Raw genomic sequence first — 22,503 nt, forward strand, 5'->3', positions numbered from 1 at the left:
CAGGGCAGCCAAGAGGCCAGGATCCCGAGTTCTACCCACTGCCCATCCCCACCCTCCAACCCCACCACGACACCGGCCAGGGACCCCGTCCGTACCCCCACCTACTGCCTGGGGACCCCATATTCTTACGCGCTTGCGTCCGCTCAGCTCTTGGGGCTTCTCGTACTTCCGCTTCCTCCGCAGGTGCACATCATCAGACTTTCGGCGCAGGACGCCGTCTGGGGGCGCCTTCTTGGGGGGCTCATCTGATTTGCGCCTGGGCGCCTCCTCGCACTCACTCCTCCGCTTGGCAGGCTCCTGCCCTTCCTTGTGGTCCCGGTTCATCTTCTGCTCCTTGAGCAGGGAGCCGGGCAGGTTGGAGGCATACTTAAAACCAGGGCCACGCTTTTGCTTGTAGGCCAAAAAGAGAGAAGGAACAACCCAACTGTATATCCTTGCACTCACCCTTCCTCCCCGCGCCCGCCCCGCCCGCCCGCCTGCCAGCCTGGGGACAGGCTGGTCCTGGCAAGGCCCGCCCGCCCGCCCCTGGCCGCGGCCGGCTCGCCGCGCCGCACTCACTTTCCCGGTCTTGCCGGCGTGGTTGCACTTGGGGCACTCCCAGCAGTTGGGAAGCTCGTCGTTGACCACTCCCTCCGACTCCTTAATCTGCAAGAACATGTCCAGACTCAGCAAGGGAATGTGGCCGGGAGGGGGGGGGGTGGAGAGGAGCACAAGGCCATGGGGTCTCTGCAAGGCCCAGTTTGTTGGGGATACCGCCCCACCCTCCCAAGGCCATGTACATCCAGCACTAGCCAAAAGAAAACATGGCGGCACAGAGCTGGTGAGACTGGTTCTGGGGCAAGACAGGGTCCACACGCTGACCCTGACCCTGACCAGCCCTCAGCCCCGCCGCAGCAACCTCCTCACCCCTGTGGGCCACAGCCCTCTTCCGAGGGAGGGCGTATGCCCATGTCACTTGGATTTCAGACAATGACGGGACCTTAGGAAAGCAAGTGGCTCAGGCCTGGCATACAAAAAGGACCTAGCACTTGGCTGTGTCCTCTGTATGAGCTGGGGGAGAAAAAAAAAAATCAGGCAAGCACAACAGGAAAGCCAAGGAAAGGCAAACTGTCCTTCAGAGGGGTTTCTCTGCACACCTCTGTGCAGTGAGGGGGGAGCCTGCTTCCCGGCCGTGGCAGCCCAGGCTGATGCCACATTCTCTGGGGGGCGGGGGCGTGGGCCCGGTGGAGAGCGCTCCTCCCTTCCAGGTGCAACCTGCTGCTAAGCCAGCCAGGCAGAGGTCACCCAGACTGCGCTCTGCCTTGGCATGCCATAGGAACTGGTTCCAATGGCACAGGACGACAGCCATCTGTCACTCCAGACCCGCCCTCCGTGGCCCAGGCCTTTTTCTCCCAGAAGCTGAGAGTTTGGCCGCCAGTGGGAAGCCACCCGGGCCTCTGTTTCCTGTCTGCTGAGATGCTGGGACCCTGTGGGGGCTCTGAAGCCCCACAAAGTGGTGTAGGGTTTGTTCTCAGGGACCCAAAGCTAGAGCCTGCCTGCCTGGCCCGTCATGACACGCTGGTCCCTTACCAAGTCAGCACATCACCTCAACGGCAGAGCCCAGCCCACCCTCCCGTATCAGCACCATAGGCGGCGACGGCGGCGGAGTTGGGGACATGCCCAGGACCCCCCCACCCCCCGGGCTCCTACCTTAAGGCATCCAGGGTGGATGATTTCGTTGCAGATGGAGCACTCCATGAGCATGAGGTTAAACTTGCCCTCCTCCTCCTCCACCGTGTCCTCCTTCCCCGCCTCGCCACACACAAGGCACACGGCAGTGTGCGGCAGCACTGGCTGAGAAGCCCAGAAACACACAAATCAGCATGAGCAAGGACAGACCCTTGGGGGTCGAGGGCAATGAGCTATTCGGGGGGGCCCCCGCTGGAAGGCAGAAAGCTGCTCCAAGACTTAGCCACTCACTCACATGTATTGAGCCTGACCTATCTGTGCCAGGTACTCTACGAAAGCCAAGAATATAGCAATCAACAAAACAGATCAAACCTCTGTTACCCTCAGGCTTATCTTTCAGGGGAAAGAGGTAGACAAAAGGAAGAATAGCTGAACATGTGAGCACAAGGAGTGTAGGGAAAGAGAAGGCAGAGAAGGCCGGGACCAGGGTGTGGAGGTGAGGCACGCAGCACTGAATGAGGTCAGCCATATCAGAGCAGTCCACAGCCCCCAGAGCGAGGCTGTATAGCCAAAACTGTCTTCACAATGAGCTAGACACGTTTCACCTTGGCTGCCGAGTTGCTATCGCACTAACAGGCTGGTGCAGAGGGGTAGAGGCAGGTCCTGGCAGCTGTGTGGTAACTCAGGGCCACCCATGTGAACACTAAAAACATCACCAGCTCCAATGAAGAGAGTCTGATTATTAACATTATGGAAACCTCGACCCATGAGCACACATCCTTTCCACACAGGAAGTGTGCACACAGCACTTCCGCATGCAGAGGGGCCGTTAGCAAAGAGAAAGCACTTGGGTCAGGCAGCACTTGTGACTACTTTCTCCACAGACCACCAAAGGAGATGCTGGGAAAAGCAAAACCAAAACATCAAAAGAAGTGTCTTCTCTAGAAAAATGTATAGCATTCAATGCAAACAACAAAATCCAAGCATCTAAAAAAGGCAAACAAGTACTTTTCCTTTGTTAGGAAGCCTCGTGAACTGGCTTTTCTGCTGAGACTAGTGGTAGTGATATTTAACAAGCTTAATTTTGTGTGTGTGTGTGTGCACGCACGTGTGTGTACGTGCATGCATAATACCATGAACAGCGTGTGGCAATACTGGGAAAGTGGGCCTCAGTCAGCCAGTGTTTTCCAAGCACCCATCATAGTTTAACCACATCCTGCAGGAAAAGTGAGCTCGGCGAAGGGCCAGGTGGAGGACTAGGGGAACAGTGTACAAGCTCATTGATACACTTGCCGATTCCGATTTGCAAGCTTTAAGAAACTGTCACCTGTGGCACTGGGGGGTATCACACTATTCAGTGTTCTGTAAAGGTATTACATTCCTCCCGAAGCAACACATCACAACACATGGAACACAGAAGCAGTTATAAAAATCCAGGCCCTCTCCAATGAGCCAGACATGTGTTACAAAAACAAATGACAATGCCATTCCTCTTCCTGCTAATTATTTTTGTTTTAGGAAATACAGTTGGGTCCTCAGATCTCAGTCTCTTGAGTAGCTAGGGTTACAGGCACCCCATAAAACCATCTAATTTTTACTAAGCCACACTCCAACCCTGATTTATGCTGGTTATTTCTGGAGATGGACTCTCTTGGACCTTTCTGCTAATGCTAGCTTCAAACCATGATCCTCTGGACCCTGGTCTCTTGAGTAGTTAGAATTGTGTGAGCCACAGGCGCCTGACAACAGTTTTTATGACAATATTTAGGATATGCCCCAAGTAAGCTGAAATAAACACTCTGCCAATACGTCAGAAAGTCTTTATAAAATGGCAGACATCTGAATTTAAACAGATCATTAAAGGTAAGAGTCAATCATCCAACAGATTCCTAAGGAGCATCTGCTAAAGCTTGAAACCAGGTATGGAGGGGTGCAGAAACAAGGGGACAACTGTCCCCGTTGAAGAATATCCAAGGAAAATATGGAAAGGTTGGGCTGCGTTGTCTGAAGCAGTGAAGGCTGGTGTCCAGAGCATCTGGACGAAAGGCCGGGGCCACTGACGTTAACAAGCTCAAGAAATGGCGCAGGAGGCCTTAGGGCCAGAAGCTGGCCAGGCCGCCGGCAAGGAGCACAACCCCAGCACCACCAGAGAGATCGCAGAGAGACAGGCAGGGGAGACCGGGCCCAGGCAGGGAGAGGAAGCCTGTGGAGGAAGCCACTCGCAGGCAGGGCGCCAGGGAGGTGAGCCACAGGACGAGAAGGGGTGGAAAAGGAGAGGGGCCGCACAGGGCACAAGGCACAGGGAGGAGGAAGCACCCTGAAGAGGCAGAATAGTTGGAAGAAGGTCCGAAGGGCTCATGGGTCTAAGAAGCCACAGGGGGCTGGGGAGAGCAGAAGGGACAGGAAACTGTACGCAGCTCAGGTGTGGATGCCAGGTGGAAAACAAGACTCTATTGCTAAAGTAATATGCAAAAGCCAGGGCTGGAGTTGTGGCTCAAGTAGTAGGGTACTACTTGAGTAGTGCAAGGCCCTAAGTTCAGAAGACCAGTATCGGCCATCTAAAAAAGAAACTGCCATACATGATAGCATGGATGAATGATGAAGACATTGTGGTATGGTCAGTGAACAGTGCAGGGCTCCACTGAAGTAAGTGGGCTCTAACCAAGAATGCTTAAACTCTTAGAAACTGAAAATGGAATGGTAGCTGCCAGGAACTGGGTAGAAGCTGGTAGAAAGGGAGCAGTTATGTTGTTCAATGGCTAGTTTAGGTTTTATAAGATAAAGAGTGCATACAGTTAACACTATTGTAATGTGCTTCTTGGACCACAAGAAATAGAAGAAGGGGAGGGCCCAGGGCCTTGTAAGGAGAAGGGGCTCATGTGGGCCAGGAAGGGTCTGTGGCCAGCTCACCAGGGCCCAGGAATCCTGTCCCTCCAGCCTAGCCAGCTTTTCCAGGGAGCAGGGAGAATAGCACTGGGTACCCCAGCCCCCCTGCCTCTGTTCAGAGAAGGCAAAGCAGGTAAGAGGAGGGAATCGAGAATGAATCCAGAACCATGCCAAGTTTCCAAAGGCCACAAAGACTGTCTGAGGCTGTGGCGAGCCAGCAGATCCGGGTCGCTGTCTAGGAAGCTAGAATCATCTGAGAGGTCTCCACAGGCCCGACTTCTAGCATCATGTCACCTCTCGTGTGGAGAAGCCCCCGCAGAAAAGACATTGATGCTCCAGACCTCTGGCTCTAAAGGCAGGACAGGAAGGAAGAGAGGGGCCCAGATCATCATGAACCAGACTATAAACATTGGTGATGGGGTCTCATGCAGGACCGGTTGCCCTGACACCTTTAATGAGAGGGACTTCAAAGTATTTGGCCCTCTCTGGGAGAGAGGGGTTCAGACCAGAGACTACAAACGGACAGGAGCCTGGCCCACGGCAGGGCTACCCAGAGCCCAAATGAGGAGCTGAAAAGGGCCCTGCCTGAGTCCTCTCTTCCTGCAGGGAGCACAGCACGTTCCAGGGGCAACGGACCAGCAAGCCGAGGAGCACAAGCCTGAACTGGGCAGCCCTGGAGCCGGGGTGGGCGCACACTCACCGCGATGCACTGCCGCATGATGCAGCTCTGCTTCATCCGCCCGGGGCCTCCGAACTTCTTCATGTCCTTGCAGAAGTGGCACTCTCCACACTCGGTCCGCAGGCAGGCCTCGCACTTGCGGCATCGCGTCCGGCGCCGGCGAGCTCCTGCCGTGGTGCGGTTGGCGGCCAATTTCACCGCGGAGGCTGGGCCCAGCTTGCCCTTGGGCCGACCCACTGCCCGGTTCTGGTTCTGCAGGAGAACCAACGGGACAGGTGAGATGGGAAGGAGACGCTGCTGGGATTGCGCTGTATCCTCAAGAAGAGAAACTGAACCCCCAAACCCTGGTGCCCCAGAAGATGGCCTTATTTGGACACAGGGCTTGAGAGAGGTAATTAGGCTAAAGGAGGCACCCCTAGCACTGGAGTCCTGAAAGGGGGAAATACGGACACAGGCAGATAGATGTGCATGGAGCAATGTGTGTCAATGTGTGTGAAAACGGAGAGAAATGGCCATGGGAAGAAGTTCTGTCAACAAACAAAACTGAAGCCGGGCGCTGGTGGCTCACGCCTGTCATCCTAGCTACTCAGGAGGCTGAGATCTGAGGATCGCGGTTCAAAGCCAGCCCCGGCAGGAAAGACCGTGAGACTCTTATCTCCAATAAACCACCAGAAAACCAGAAGTGGCGCTGTAGCTCAAGTGATAGAGCGCTCGCCTTGAGCTGAAGAGCTAAGGGACAGCGCCCAGGCCCAGAGTTCAAGCCCCACGACCGACAAAAACAAAAAACAAAACAAAACAAAACAAAAAAAAAAAAACTGAAAACAACAACAAACGCCAAGGCCAACAGGCAAACACCAGAACCTAGGGGAGGCAAGGAAGAATCCACCACTAAAGCCATGGGAGCAATTTGAGCTCTGTCTGCCCACACCTTGATCTCAGGCATCTGATTGCCCACCACCTGAGAACAGATGTCTGTCCCTAGTTAGGACATCTCCCCGGAGATATACCCTGCCTCCGCCCACAGCAGGCCCTGCGGCCCGCTTCTTTAGCCTCTTCTTGCTTACAGCCAGGCTGCACCTCCTTAGAAGACCTCCACTCCCTTACCCAGAACACCAGCCCCTCACTCCACCCCACCCCAGCACCTGGCCTAGCCCTGCAGCCTTCTGTGCTGGGTTCAGGGCCCTGCCATGGGCTCCACCCAGCATTCAAGAACCTATGTGTCCAATTGGTCTTCCCTCACAGCCGGCTACCATCACAGGATGTTATATACCCTCTAGCTCCAAGAGATGAGAGGACAAGACAGTAATCTGCAGGCCCTGGTTTCTGAGATCCTCTCTAAACTTCTTTTCCTGTGATTCACATGACAAAAAAAAGCAACTCACTCCACAGAAAACAATGCTGAACAGTGAATGAGACAGCCACAGTTCTGGCCTCCAGTCCTCTGCCACAAGCCCCTGGCCTCCTGCGAGCCCAGGGTGCATGATGCTGCCCAGGCTTCTATTCACCTAGACGGGAAGGCCCTGATGGCAGCCTGTCTGGGCGGAGCACATCCTGGGCTGGAGGACCACTCTGTGGGCACCCCAGCACCCGGGGCAGGGGCCGCTCTCCCCCACACAGCAGTCTGTCCTTGCTAGTAGGGCTGGACCGCCCCGGCGCCACACGAAGGCTGTGGTGTGCTCACACCAGACCACGTCAGGTCTGTCACAAATAGAAAACAATCTGTATCCAGGACATTTTGAATTTGAGATACAACTTAAGGGACTGTAGACCTAAAAACTGCTGCTCAGAGAGTAAAAGAAGATGCCAAGAGGAAGCAGCAATGGTGAGGGCAACAGGCGTGATGGGAGGTAGTCTCTGCCTGCGCTCTACATGCGGATACTGAGTACATCTGCTCAGGAATAACCGTTTGGTGAGAACTGTCTGAATGCCCTTATATTCCAGAAAGGAAACTGAGCAAGAGGCTGAGTAATTCACCCAAGTTCAACAGAGGAGGCCCAGACTGCCAAAGAATTCAGCTACAGGCTTGATACCCTTAGAATGAAGCTGAAGTAAGGGAGCAAAGAGCACATTCACCCCAGGGAAGCACAAGCCAGGAAGGCCTTCCCCACTCCCCATAGCTTTCCTGCCTACAAAGGACGTGTTACCAGCAACCACATGGGCAGCTTCAGGTTAGATGCAGAGGAAGCAGCACGGGTCATCTCCAAGGACAAGATCAGAGGAGAAGGGTGCACTCAGAACTCAAACCCTTGGAACTGGAGGTTCCAAAGATCAGACTTTCTGGTGAAACACTGGAGTCTAAAGTAATGTCAAGTACCAAGGGCCAGTGGGGCCAGAGGCTCCCATCTTCCTTCACCCTCAATAGCACATTCCCACCCAGAAGCACATTTCCCACTCATGGTAAACATCGCCTGAACCTCCCTAGCTGAGACATCTTAGTAATGACAGAAATGCCTTGGACGGCAACCTATTTCCCAAGACCTCAATTTTTGTCCTCTCTATCTTAAGCTTGCAACTTAAGCTAGAAAAACGTTTGCTATGGTCACTAGTAGGCTTGTCAGAAGAAATTGAGCAACACTGAATTACAGGATCTTGCCCAGTACCAGTAACTCACACATGTAATCCTAGCTACTCAGGAGGCTGAGATCTGAGGATCATAGTTCAAAGCCAAGTCTGGGAATTAACCAATTAACCATTCAAACCAGAAGTAGCTCTGTGGCTTAAAGTGGGAGAGAGCTAGTCTTGAGCTGAAGAGCAAAGGGGCAGCGCCTAGGCCGAGTTCAAGCCCAATCATGGGTGTGTATGTACCTAAACAGAGCTCCAAAACCTTTACGTGAAAACTTAAGTGTAATTTTTATGACTTTGGATCAATCATCAATAGTTTCTGGAAAAGGCAGCAAAACAAAAAAGGCATATTTAGCCAGGTGCTGGTGGCTTACGTCAGTAACCCTACTCAGGAGGCTGAGATCTGAGGATCTCAGTTCAAAGCCAGCCCAGCAGGAAATTCCATGAAACTCTTTTTTTTTTTTTTTTTGGGGGGGGGGTCCAGGCGTGGGGCCTGAACTCTGGGCCTGAGCGCTGTCCCTTAGCTCTTCAGCTCAAGGCTACCGCTCTACCATTTGAACCAAAGCACCACTTCTGGCTTTTTCTGCTTATGTGGTACTGAGGAATCGAACCCAGGGCCTCATGCATGCAAGGCAAGCGCTCTATTACTGAGCTACCTTCCCAGCCCTCCATGAAACTCTTACCTCCAATTAACCACCAGAAAACCAGAAATGGTGCTGTGGCTCAATGTGTTAGAATACTATCCTTGAGAGGAAGAACTGAGGGACAGGGACCAGGCCCTGAGTTCAAGCCCCATGACGGACAAAAAAAAAAAAAAAAAAAAAAAAAGGCATATTAAAACATTAAAATTAGGGCTCAGTGGTAGAGCGCATGCCTTGCATGCCTGAGGCCCTGGGTTCAATTCCCAGCACCACATAAGCAAAAAGAAAAAAGCCGGAAGTGGTGCTGTGGCTCAAGTGGTAGAGCACTAGCCTTGAGCTGAAGAGCTGAAGGACAGTGCCCAGGCCCAGAGTTCAGGCCCCACGACCGGACCCAAAAAAAAAAAAAAAAAACATTAAAATTAAAGTTTTGGGCTGGGATGGCTTGAGTTTCATCAGAGGGTCCAATTAGTTTTCCATCCTTGTAGTTAATGCTGCATGTGCTAGTCCTCTAGAAATATGTGTTAGGCTGACACAACTTGATGGAACTCTACAGGGCTTGTTTTCCAAAGAAAAGTGTACCATTTAGAGAAATATACATAAACTTCCCTAGATGTTGTGTTAAACATTAAAGCCACTCAGCAGCAAAAAAAAAAAAAGTTTTGGGCTGGGAAGGTGGCTCAGTGGTAGAGAGTGCTTGCATCACATACATGAGGCTCTGGGTTTGATTCCTCAGCACCACATAAACAGAAAAATCCAAAAGTGTGTGACTCAAGTGGTAGAGCATTAGCCTTGAGATGAAGAGCTGAGGGACAGCACCCAGGCCCAGAGTTAAAGCCCCATGACCAACAAAAAATAAAAATAAATAAAAAATTAGGCTGGGCACCGGTAGCTTACACCTATAACGCTAGCTACTCAGGAGGCTGAGAGCTGAGGATCACGGTCAAAGCCAGCCCGGGCAGGAAAGTCTGTGAGACTCTTATCTCCAATGAACCACCAGAAAACTGGAAGTGGTGCTGTGGTTCAAGTGGTAGAGCACTTACCTTGAGCTGAAGAGCTGAGGGACAGCACCCAAACCCAGAGTTCAAGCCTCACGACCAACAAAAAAATAAAAAATTAAATAAAAAATTAAAAGTTTTGTGCTTCTGGGCTTGGGAATGTATGTGGCAGAGTGCTTGCCTAGCAAGCCCTGGGTTCAATTCCTCAGTACCACATAAACAGAAAAAGCCAGAAGTGACACTGGGGCTCACGTGGTAGAGTGTTATTGTTAGCCTTGAGCACAGAGAGGCTCAGGGACAGTGCCCAGACCCTGAGTTCAAGCCCCAGGACCAGCAAAAAATAATATATGAAAATAAAAAGCCAGGTGCTGGTGGCTCACGCCTATAATTCTAGCTACTAAGAAGGCTGAGATCTGAGATCACGGTTCAAAGCCAGCCTGGATAGGAAAGTCTATGAAATTCTTATCTCTAATTAACTACTAGAAAACTGGAAGTAGCATTGTGGCTCAAGTGGTAGAGTATTAGCCTTGCGCTGAAGAGCTCAGGGACAGAGTCCAGGTCCAGAGTTCAAGTCCCTCGACCCACCAATAAATAAATAAATAAAAATAAATAAATTTAAAAAATTGGAGCCGGGAGGTTGGCTCAGTGGTGCAGTGCTTGTCTCACATGCATGAGACCCTGGGTTTGATTCTTCAGCACCTCATAAACAGAAAAAGCTGAAAGTGGCCCTGTGGCTCAAGTGGTAGAGCGCTAGCCTTGAGCTGAAGAGCTGAAGGACAGTGCCCAGGCCCAGAGTTCAAGACTCAGGACCGACAAAAATAAACAAAAAAGTTTTGTGCTTCAAAGCTACAACCTAGTGAAAAACCCCACCAAATAACAGAACACATTGACAAATCATCTGTCAAGTAAAGGACTAGTCCCTAGATTATAAGAACTTTAGCTGGCGAGTGCTGCAAGCCTGTAATCCCAGCAGCTGGGATTACCATAAATTTAAGGCTAGCTCACCTGGGAGACTATGTCTCAAAAACAAACAAAAAATATCTACAACAAGTTAATAATAAAAAGACAAAAATGCCAATTTAAAAATGGACAAAGACGGGGCTGGGAAGGTGGCTCAGTGGTAGAGCACTTGCCTTGCATGCTTGAGGCCCTGGGTTTGATTCCTCAGCACCACATAAGCAAAAAAGAAAAAAGCCAGAAGTGGCGCTGTGGCTCAAGTGGTAGAGCGCTAGCCTTGAGCTGAAGAGCTGAGGGATAGCGCCCAGGCCCAGAGTTCAGGCCCCACGACCGGACCCCCCCCCAAAAAAAAAATGGACAAAGAACTTAAATATTGGGCTGGGAAGGTGGCTCAGTGGTAGAGTGCTTGCCTTGCATGCATGAGGCCCTGGGTTCAATTCCTCAGCACCACATAGGCAGAAAAAGCCGAAGTGGTACATGGCTCAAGTGGTACAATGCTAGCCTTGAAGTGAAGAGCTTAGGACAGCGCCCAGGCCCAGAGTTCAAGCCCTATGACCAACTCCCTCCCCACCCACCCCCAAAAAATAACTTAAATATTTCTTTAGACACAGGGAAAAAAATGCTCACCTTCACTAGGTAACAAATCATGCAACCATAATCTGCACCGGGACTCATTCATTAACCCTCGTTCACATACTCACCCCACCTACCCACCATCCACCCCAAGTGTTTTCTGGCTGTGAATTATATACCTGACTAGATGCTAAGTGCCAAAACTAGAGATGATTAAGATCTGTTACCTACTCTTAAAGACTTTAGAGTCTGGAAGAAGAAAGACATGTGATCACAAAAACACAATGCAACATGATAATGATATTATACGCTAATGCTGATAAAGCACTATTCTTTTCAATATTTACATCAATAACGTATGAAGTAGTTACTATTACTTCCACTTCCAAATGAGCAAACTGAAGCACAATGCAGAAGTATTTTGTCACACAGGTAAGGAAGCTGTGAACCAGGTAGTAGCTTTAAAGCCTGGGCCAGATATGCTGGTATGCCAACCCAGGAAGGGTCTGGAAGGCAGGTAGGGAAAAGCACCAGAGATCACAACAGCCAGCAATTAAGTGTGCCTTTGAGGAAGAATAAAGACTCTGCTGGCCACAGTTGGGGATGGGGCGAAGGGACAGGCAGTGTGGACAGAAGGAAGAGTAAGCTAGAGATATGAAACATGACACATTCAAGGAACTTCAAACCGCTCAACACAGCTCTGGAAAACAGCTCTATGGTGGCAGCAGGAGCCTAATTTTCAGGGCCTCAGATTGCACATGAGAGAATGTACCCTGTAAGAGTATGTCAAGGACTTGACAACCTGGAGCACAGGTCTGTGTTGTCAATAGTGTGGGTATTTCTTGGGCAACAAGGTAGAAAACGGGCAGAGCTCAGCTGAAGATGACAAGAACAGCAGCAATAGGAGGGGATGGTTCAGGAAGTTATAGCAAAGACCTGGCTTTATACTCAGGTGACTGGCCCAAAGCAAGGATGCAAGAAGGAAGAATCGTGTAAGACTGAGATTTCTGGCATAGGCAACAAAAGGAACAAGGGGAGAGAGAGGAGAAAGGTAACTCCAAAGGGGACATGTGGCATCTAAGGGACCCATGGCATCACTAAGGAAAGCAGGAGAGCAGAACTAAGACATCTGAAAATCAACATCACACAGTGTTAAAACGAGCAGATCCGTGAGGATGTCCAGGGGAAGGTTCAGAGTGATGAGCCTTTGGAGGTGCCCCCACTGAAGAATGGCCAGACAGGGAGAAGCAGCAGCACTAGGGCGTGGCTTAACAGCCACAAGTCTCAAGAAGGGCGTGGTCAAGAGTTTCCCACCAAACTACCCCAACAACAAACAGCTCCCCAAGGAGTCCCACAAGCTAACCGTTGTTCTTTGGACATGCTAATGTTGCCACCTGCTGCACAACTGAGCCACAGGTAGGACGGAAGGTCCTCAAATCTCTTTGCACAATAGTTGGCCAGAAAAGGCTGATTTGACCAGTTTGTGGGCCCCTAACATACGCCTGCAGGCTGTAGGAAGGCTCCAATTTGTTTACAAACTGAGAACAAAAACACAGAAGGACCAGAATACCCAGGGGATGGGGCAGCTCTGGAGAATGAGAAAAACGGAAGAACCTTTTCCCCAACTTGGTGCACACAGGCACAAAGTTGCCAAACTTTCCCATACCTTGTCAGGATTGTCCAGGGACCTGTCTTAAAATTTCACTCTGTAAGAAGCTACAATGGCAACAGGCATACCTATTGGGCAGTGACCACATACATTTTTAGGAGATTTTCTTCCTCATAATTCCTTAATTATTATATTCAACAAGTTGTAGTCTTTTTTTTTTTTTTTTTTTTTGGTCTCAGCAAGGAAAATTTACTTCTACGCAGAAGAGTACATCACTGGCAAGCAAGCACCTGCAATCATTTTTATTGGGGAAAAAAAAGCTATTTTCACTTCAGGTGTCAAGAAAAAAATACTCTAGGGTGGAACAAAAATTTGTCTTACTGAGAGGCCACCTCCTCACACTGGAAAGCAGAGCTCAACACTTTTCCAACACATTCTGTACTGGAGAAAGAAGGCTCAGCCAAAACGCACACACCAGCGAACAGCAAGCAATGAGTCTCCTACCATTAAGGCTCAATCTCCACAGGCTGCGATACTTGGGGAAACCCAGGTGGCCCTGTCCAGTAGTATATAAGCCTAAGAAAGCCTGAACCTGACCAGGCCAGGATGCCAGTGTCAAGTGGAAATGACAGAAGCAATCCAAACTCTGGTTAGAGAGGGATGAGAGGTTGAATCCAGCATCACTAACAACTCAAGGGGCCTCCTCCACCCATCCTGCCATCCAGCAGGATACCCACACTCCAGACTCCCACCCTCTTCATGAAGGGCCTGCATGCAGGCAGATATTGGTGCCAAACCTCACCAGGCAGCAGAGGGGCAGGAGGGAGGGAAAAGTGTTGATGCAGTGCCAGGCCTGGAGCCTTTGGCTCTGAAGTGGCAAATGCCTTCTAGGTGCTCAGTGGAAGTTAAGTCTTCTCAAGCCCAAAGAAACTGCAGGAAAAACATGGTGGAAGGCCAGGACACATGAGCCAGCTCCTGCAGGGACCTCAACTGACAGCCCCTCTGTGGGGATTAGGAGAAAAGCTGCTGCCCGTGGCCCTTCAATAAATCCAAGAGGGGAAAAAACCCTGGAGAGAACTCCAGTTGCTAATGGCTCCGGAAGTGCCACACCCGCAGACAGGGCCAAGAGGAGGAGAAGTACCTGGCTTAGGGACGCAGGCCCCTTCCTAATGGCCACTCACTCAGGAGTAGCCAGGCCTGAAAACGTGTTAAGTGCAGAGAGACATACTTTATCATTTTGTCCCAAGGAGTGTCAAAGATTGCATCTACCATACTGTCTGATCAGTTTTAGAGAAACAGGTATCACGGCCTACCTGCCACACCAAAGCACAGTCTGCACCAAATACCAATATCCCATGACCACCCAGGAATGGTAAAGTTAGGCAGATCCAAACCAAGAGTTGAGGTATGACCTGTGTTGCAAGAATGACAGCCACTCACCCAGAGAGAGCTACTGACTGGATTATAAAGTTCCAAGCCCAAACCACTTGAATTCTCCTGGGTTCAAACAACGGAAGGAGCAGGGAGATTCATGACCATCAGAAGGTGTGTATGCCTGAAAAACCGCACAGAACCAAGAAACCGAAAAAGTGAACTTTGTTAAATGAAACCACTTAACACCGTGATACGACTTGAGTGCAGATCATGTCAGTACTTCCTCAATGATGCCTAGTGTTGGGGGGTGGGGGGAGTTATGACATGCAGCCTTCAACATTCCAAACAGCCTTATTTCACAGAGGATACGGGGCGCACCGGCATTACAATCAAGCACCTTCAATTCACCCAGTGGGCCCGAAGCCCGCATCACCACCACCACTCGCGCTGGTGATCCCTGGGACTGGTCCACCTGGCCTGTGTCTGGCTGCAATTGTTATTATACAGATTCTACCTGGTAAACCTCCGCGCTGGCCTCCCCGGAGCGGGGACTGGCCGCACTCACACCCGGGGCTTTGTTTTACACGCACATTTCTTATCCCCCCCACCCCCCCGCAGGTCCCTTTACTTTTAAATCCGACCCAGGCCGAGCCCTGCCATCTGGGGTCAGGGCTTCCTCCGCCGCCGCGGGCGCCGAGCGCGCTCGCCGGGTTCCGGGTAGCCCGCGCCGGCCGCGGCTCGAACCCCTTCCTGTCTCCGCTGCCCTCGGCGGGCCGGCGGGCGGGAGGCGAGCGCGCGGCGCCCAGACAAAAGCTCGGGCCGTCGGGCCCACGGGCCGCGGGCGTCCTCCAGCCCCGGGGCCGAGAGTCCCGGTGCAACTTAGCCCACAGAAAGGCGGGAGGAGCGGCGCCGCAGGTCCGGGTACGACCCGCAGCCGGCGCGCTCGGGGGCCGCGGAGGAGGGCGCGGTGCGCCCGGCGGCCGCCCGCAACTTGCCCGCGGGGCCGTGGCCCGCGCCCGGCAGGCCCGCCCGACGGCGAGGCCCGCGGCCCACATTGTCCCCGCGGCGCCGGGGCCACCCGCGCGCGACGGCCCGGCGCCCGCACACGCCCCCTGCCCGCGCCGGCTGCGGGCCCGCCGGCCTGCCGCGTCCTCCGCGCCCCGCGCGGGCTCGGCCCTGGCCGCCCCGCCGCCCGCGGCTGCAAAACTTTCTCCTCCTCGCGGCGCGGCGGCGGCGTCGCGGCCGCCCCGGGCGCGTCAGGCGGGCGGTCGGGAGGTCGGGCAGCGGGTTCCTCCCCCGGCCCCACCCCGGGCCCCGACCTGGTCCGGCTCCGATTCATAGTCGTCGTCCTCGGCGCTCACGGACATGGCCATGGCTCATGGTGGGCCCCGGCTCGCGCGCGCTGACATGGCCGGAGCGGCGCCGCCGCCGCCCGCCGGGAGCAGGCTCGGCTCGCCCTGGCTCGGGCTCGGGCTCGGGCTCCCGCGCCGCGAGGAGGGAGCCGCCGCGCGCCTCGCACGCCCGCGCGGGAGGGGCGGGGCGGGGCCGGCGCGGGGCGGGGCCGTCATGCATATGCATGAGCGGGCCAGGAAGGGGCTGGCCCCCCGGCGGGCGGGCCAATGGCGCGGCCGCGGCGCCCCGGCCGCACACAAAGGGAGCGGGCCTGCGGTGACACGGGGGCGGGCCCGCCGAGGGCGGCCCCGGGAGGCCGGTGCGCGCGGACGGGGCGGCGTGGGGGCGTGCCCCGCCCGGCCCTGCCCGGCCGCCGCGGCCCGCGCGCCGCGGGATGCACATGGGTGGCTGCACGCCGCCGCGGAGGCTGCAACAGGAAATGCAAGCCCGGCCTGGGGTGGGGTCTTTTGTGTGGTCCTTCGGGGTGTCCTGCGGGAGCCCCCGGGTGCACCGGCCCGGGAGAGGGGTCTCACCCAACGACAGACGCCAGCCATCGGCCTCTGCGCTCCCTGCCATAGGCACCTGGGTTTCGGGGACTTCGGGGTTTGCATATGCTCCCAGCCCAGAACCCGAAGCCTGCGAGTCCCGGAGCTCCTAACCGCGCGCCAGCAGGCCGCCCGACCTCGATAAATCGGGGCCCTGTTTCCCCGGATGCCGCCGGTGGCTGGACTGGGCCAGGCCGCCCTCTGGACGCTGATCCCTCCCCGGCTTGCCTTTTTAAGTGGAGATGCAGTCTCAGACGACGGGTGGTACCAGTCCCCCGCGCCTGCCTCGCAGGCTGTCAGGGAGCATGCCCTGGACTCTGCCCTAAGGTGGGCGCTCCGCCCATTTGGACAGGGCCCACTTCTTCCTGTGACGCCCAGGAGCTGACGGGAGGGCGGGGGCACTGCGAGCTGGAGCTCTGTGCTCCCGAGAGCCTGGCAGCGCCCTGTGCTCACTGGGAAGCAGTGGGTTTCTGAATTCTTAAAAACTGCATATGTTCCCAGTACTTATTCTGAAAGCAGCCCAGTGGCACAGAAAATCGTTGCTAGAAATCCAAAGTGATCTCATTCCAAATATAAGTGTGTAACCCTTCCTTTGAAAGAGTTCAAGACCTTTAGCCTGAACGACCAATGCTGTCACTGGTATCAAAACTAGATAAACTCATAGCTGGACAACCGGCAGACATACTCATCCATTCATCCAAGGTGACATGATATATGCTTTACCTGTACCAGCTCATTTGCTCATTTATAAAATGGATGTATTGACTGGGAAAAGGATAAACTGTAAGATCTTTCTCAAAAAGATGTGTTGACTGAGAAAAGGATAAACTGTAAGAGACCTTTCTCAAAAATAAGCCCATCAGCCAGGCACAGGTGGCTCACGCCTGTAATCCTAGCTACTCAGGAGGCTGAGATCTGAGGATTGCGGTTCAAAGCCAGCCCCGGCAGGAAAGTCCGTAAGACTCTTATCTCCAATAAACCACTAGAAAACCGGAAGTGGTGCTGTGGCTCAAGTAGTAGAGTGCTAGCCTTGAGCTGAATTGCTGAGGGACAGCGCCCAGGCCCAGAGTTCAAGCCCCACGACAGACCAAAAAAAAAAAAAAAAAAGCCCATCAGCTGTGAAATAGGATGACCAAACCTTCCACATTCATCCTGTTACAAAATCCAGACAGAACAGGGACCACCAAGCTGCTCATGGCCTGGGCTTTCAAAGAAGGCAGACTATGTGATAGAGACTTTGTAAATAAAGCTCTGAAGGCTTCTAGCAGAGTTGAAAAAGGAAGTAAGAAGAGATGTCAGTTTCGCTCAGTGAATTTTAAAGTCTGAAATTTATACACCCACTGACACTATGGGGAAAAAAAATCCCAGCAGACTTGCTCTTCACTGAAACTGAGCTTCCTTCCTTCCTTGCTGCTTCTATTTTTCACAATCCACTCAAGGTTACAAAAAAAAAAAAAAAAAGCCACAGCAAAAGAACCCCCACGCCCCCACACATACCTCCCTACTCCTGCAAAGTTACCAGCTTTCTAAAAGCTACCTTGTCTGGACTGAATTCTGACTGAGCTCTAAGGAGCCACCTCACCTAGATAGGAAGCCTTCTAAAGAAACTGGAAGTGGCTGAGAAAATGCCAACTAAGGGGCTGAGAATGTATTTATTGGTAGAACACTTGCTGAACATGCCAGAGGCCACCAGCACCTTCAGAAAGAAAAGAAAGATGATGGGGCTGGGAAGGTGGCTCAGTGGTAGAGCGCTTGCCTTGCATGCATGAGGCTCTGGGTTCGATTCCTCAGTACCACATAAGCAAAAAGAAAAAAGAAAGAAAAGAAAGATGAAAAAGAAAAGAGGAAGAAGGGAGGAGGGAAAGAAAGGAGGGAAGTCAGGCGCCAGTGGTTCATGCCTGTAATCCTAGTACTCAGGAGGCTAAGATCTGAGGATCGGGGTTCAAAGCCAGCCCGGGCAGGAAAGTCCATGAGACTCTAATCTCCAATAAACCACTCAAAAACTGGAAGTGGCACTGTGGCTGAAGTGGTAGAGCCCTCGCCTTGAACTGAAGAGCTGAGGGATAGTGCCCAAGCCCAGAGTTCAAGCCCCACGACCGACCAAAAAATAAAAATAATAAAGAGGGCGAGGGAAGGAACAAAAAAAAAAAAAGATTTCATGCAACTGCTTAAAGCTACAAGGACATAGAGGCATACAAATGATATATCAAGACGGAAGTGGCGCTGTAGCTCAAGTGGTAGAGCGCTCGCCTTGAGTTGAAGAGCTGAGGGACCACGCCCAGGCCCAGAGTTCAAGCCCCACGACCGACCAAAAAAAAAAATATATATAGAGCACAAATATATCAAGAGTAAAGTCTGAAAGCAGAAGTTTTCTCCCACAGATTTCTCCTAAGTTTTTGGTTCCCTGCCCCCCTTCCTTTGAGATAGGGTCTTGATTAGCCCCAGGCTGGCTTTGAACACAGAATCCTCCCTTGCCTCAGCCTCTCAAGTACTAGGTTGCCACATGCCCAGCTTCAGGTCTCTCCAGTTAAAGAATCCAGAGCACAAGTTTATTTAATAGAATTGTCTTGGAGCTGATTTCCTTTGATGTCTCAAAAAATTGTGCTTCTCTATTTAAAGAAGTAAAATGACAAAGTTCACCATACTGGAGGTGAGAGGTGACACTAAGACAAGTGACATACTCAGACTTGGTCAGAAAACAGCAATCTATCTTACTAGATAGCTTTTGTACATTTGAGGTTCTTGGTTCACATCCAATCCCAGGAGGGCGAGTATGACCTGCTGTCTGATTTGTCCAGGGCCTACAGTGGAATGAGGAACCTAAAGAGATGGGGTCTCTACAAAGATTAAGAAGGTCACCATCCTAACACCCTTTAAGAATCTTCTGCTGCCATTACAAAGATCTCCTTCCTCTACCTCTCTCAATTAAGTTTGCTTCAGCTATCTGGTACACACAATTACTCAACATCTGTTTTGTATTGACAGTGTGCTAGACTATACCTGACAGAATTGCCACCTGAAAATGTACTGCCAACTCTGTGCCTTGGGCCAGTCCTTTCTTCATTTGGTCTTGAATGACCTAAGAATTGATCACTCAGCCGGTGTTCATGGAGGCTGAGGATCGAGTTTCAAAGCCAGCCCGGGCAGGAAAGTCCGTGAGACTCTTATCTCCAATAAACCACTGGAAAACCAGAAGTGGCACTGTGGCTTAAGCGTTAGCATGCTCGCCTTGAGCTGAAGAGCCCAGGGACAGCGCCCAGGACCAGAGTTCAAGCCCCACGACCGACAAAAGAAAAAAGAAAAAAAAAAAATTGAAGACTCACTGGGCACTAGTGCTCATACCTGTAATCCTAATGACTCAATAGGCTGAGATATGAGGATCTTAGTTCAAATTCAGCCCATGCAGGGAAGTCCCTGAGACTCTTATCTCCAATAAATTACTCAGAAAACTGGAAGAGGAGCTGTGGCTCAAAGGGGTAGTGTTAGCCTTGAGCCAAAAAGAGCTCAGAGACAATGTTCAGGACCTGAGTGCAAGCCCTACAACCAACAACAACAAAGAACAAAACACTCCAAAACACTCCCTGCTTCACAGAGCCAGAACTCCTAACATTCTCAGAAAGCTCACAAGGCTGATGCCACCCAAGCAGTTGGGGTTTGCTGTGAGCCAGGAAGATTCAGAACTTTCGCCATGTGCTGAGGAAATAAACAAAAACAAATGGACACCAAGGCCTCCTCAGCCACAGACTCCACCCACTTCCCTGATCCTTCTCCCTCTCCCTCTCCCTCTCCCTGTTTTCTCTCTGAAGTTTTTCCACTGCATATAAAGATTGTGAGATCTCAGGTTGGATGGGGATTTAGCTCAGTGGACCAGCACTTGCCTAGCAAGACCCTAAGTTCTGTCGTGTGTGTGTGTGTGTGTGTGTGTGTGTGTGTGTGCGCGCGCGCGCATGTGTGTGTGTACCAGCACTTGCCTTGTGTGTGTGTGTGTGTGTGTGTGTACCAGCACTTGCCTAGCAAGACCCTGAGTTCGAGTTCTGTCGTGTGTGTGTGTGTGTGTGTGTGTGTGTGTGTGTGTGTGTGTGTTTAAAAAAGATCTCAGGAATTTTTCCTAGCTGCAAACAAGCTCTGCCCAGACTTAGCCTTGTCCTGGGTCAGCAACAGGCAATGTGCTAAGATGAAAAGAGGAAAGAGAGGAAGAAATGTGATAGCAGTGGGATATATATGAACAGAAATATATCTAGAATACAGGACACAATACAGCAGCAGGACCAAAATGTCTTAAGGCATATTAGAAAGGCATATATACAAGGGCCAGGCATGGCTCAAGTGGTCAACAGAGTGCCTAGCAAGCTGGTGGTATGCACAAAATATATAATTTACATTAAATACACACCAACAAATACACTGCATATATTCTGCTGATTCACATTTGGCATATGTGTGTCAATCTATAAGGATTAGGGCAATGTATGATGGAAGGAGCAAAACTGGAAGTGACAAACTAGATTTTGATCTATATGTAAGGTCTTCTTGCTCTTAGTGATTCATATGCTCTTAGATTTTTTTCTAGAATTAATTAAAACTTTGTAAAGCCATCCCAATGGTTTGTCCTTATTCTCTTCTATTAATCTCATCCCGAGGTTGATCTGTCCAATCATCCCTGAGGTAAGGAGAGAGAGGAAGGAACAGAAGTAAAAAAGAACATGGCTGCTCAGGGTCACTCCCTCACGTCTTCCCTTGGCCAGGCACCGTTTGGCTCACACCTATAATCCTACTTACTCAGGAGGCTGACGTCTAAGGATCTTGGTTGGAAGCCACCCTGGACAGGAAAGTCTATGAGGTTCTTTTCTTTCTTTCTTTTTTTTTTTGGTCAGTCCTGGGGCTTGAACTCTGAGCACTGGCCTGATTTTCTGTTGGTTAATTGGAGATAAGAATCTCCCAGATTTTCCTACCCAGGCTGGCACTGCACTGTGATACTCAGATCTCGGCCTCCTGAGTAGCTAGGATTACAGGTGTGAGCCACCAGCACCTGGCTATGGGATTCATATCTACAATTAACCACCAGAAAGCTGGAAGTGGAGCTGTGGCTAAAGTGGTAGAGCACTAGCCTTCAGCACAAGAGTTTCAGGACAACACCCAGGACCTAAGTTCAAGCTCCAGGACTGGCACGCGCGTGTGCGCGCGCGCACACACACACATACACATACACACACACACAAACATACACATACGAAAAAGGCCTTTTGGAGAATTATTCTTCAAATACAATGAATGTAAGAGGAATTCCTGTATCTATCTCATCACCTGACAAGTTCATATCCGGGGGTTGCCTAGATAAAGCTGCAACAAGCAATGTTATACAGGCGAAAGAAATTACTAGTGTTATCTAATTGCCTTTTTATTTTTCCTCTGGAGAGTCATTGTAGAAGCATTTAAAAACCACATATATTTGTCATACAGGTCCTCCAGACAGACTGAGCTTACTGCTAAATGGGGGTTTCTCTCCTAATTATGTCTCTTTACATTACCAAAATAAACCTATAAATATTTACAGGAACTGGAAGACCTGTGATTATTCATAAGTTTTATTATTTATTTATTGGTCAGTTTTGCTCAGGATAGCACTCTACCACTTGAACCACAGTGCCACTTCGGGCTTTTTCTGTCTATGTGGCACTGAAGAACTGAACCTAGGGCTTCATGCATGCTAGGCAAGCCCTCTACCACTAAGCCACATTGCCAGTCCCTATTCATAATTTTTAATTAAAAAATTAATAAATGATTGGCACTGATCTGAGAAATGGGTTTCCATCCTCTAGTCCAGTCCAGAGCTTTTTCTGACCTTAAAAGGATAGTTCCCAGACAGATGCTTGTGGCTCACACCTGTAATCCTATCTACTCAGGGAGCTAAGATCTAAGGATGAAATCTGAGGATCATAGTTCAAAGACAGTCCAGGTAAGAAAGTATGAGACTCTTACCTTCAATTAACCACCAAAAAGCCGCCAAAAGTGGAGCTGTGGCTCAAGTGGTAGAGTACCACTGTGAGGCAAAAAATCTCAAGGGCAGTGCCCGGGTTCTGAGTTCAAGCCCTAGGATTGGTACACATGTACATACCCACACATACATACATACACATACACATACACACACATACACACTCACAACCAAACTAATTAACTAAACAAGTAAAATTTAAAAACATCTGGCTGAGGATTTAGTTCAGAGGCAGAGCACATGCTTAGCACGCTGAAGGCTATGATGTCATTCTCTAACACCACAAAATAAATTTTACCTAACCCATCCAATCTTGCCCTTTTCTTCTGTATATAGCACCTAAATTGGAAGGACATACTATCTCAACGTATGTGGTCACACACGCATCCATCATCCTCATGATGCAAAATAGAGGAGGTGGGAGAAACTTGACATGACAACTTATCCCCCAAGTGCAATGGAATCTGATGACAAAGTTAAAGGTATGCCATTATACTGCAAAGAAAGAAAGGAAGAAAACACTAGAAATAATAAACAATTATTTCAGTGCCTACCAAGCTTTCTAATGGCTCCAACAAAGACACAAGCCCTCAATATTTCCGTTGCTTTCCAAGAATATGTCTTTGG

General features: G+C 51.0%; 1 protein-coding gene across 7 annotated transcripts in view; it reads right to left on the reverse strand.

The window, feature by feature from the left end:
* The window catches only part of LOC138826393 (lysine-specific demethylase 2B), a 91,785-nt gene that overhangs the window by 6,609 nt on the left and 62,673 nt on the right, over positions 1–22,503 (reverse strand). For 6 of the 7 annotated variants that reach the window (XM_070021504.1, XM_070021505.1, XM_070021506.1 and 3 more), the window contains 4 exons: positions 5,255–5,485; positions 1,690–1,833; positions 559–645; positions 130–390 (listed from right to left, as the gene is read on the reverse strand). In XM_070021504.1, the coding sequence (XP_069877605.1) occupies positions 130–390; positions 559–645; positions 1,690–1,833; positions 5,255–5,485 (723 nt within the window). Of the gene's footprint in view, positions 1–129; positions 391–558; positions 646–1,689; positions 1,834–5,254; positions 5,486–15,263; positions 15,416–22,503 lie in introns of those variants that run through there. The other variant, XM_070021510.1, reaches the window with a different exon arrangement.

Source organism: Dipodomys merriami, unplaced genomic scaffold (genome assembly GCF_024711535.1).
Source record: "Dipodomys merriami isolate MVZ:Mamm:240054 unplaced genomic scaffold, mDipMer1.0.p SCAF_142, whole genome shotgun sequence".
Classification (NCBI taxonomy): domain Eukaryota; kingdom Metazoa; phylum Chordata; class Mammalia; order Rodentia; family Heteromyidae; genus Dipodomys; species Dipodomys merriami.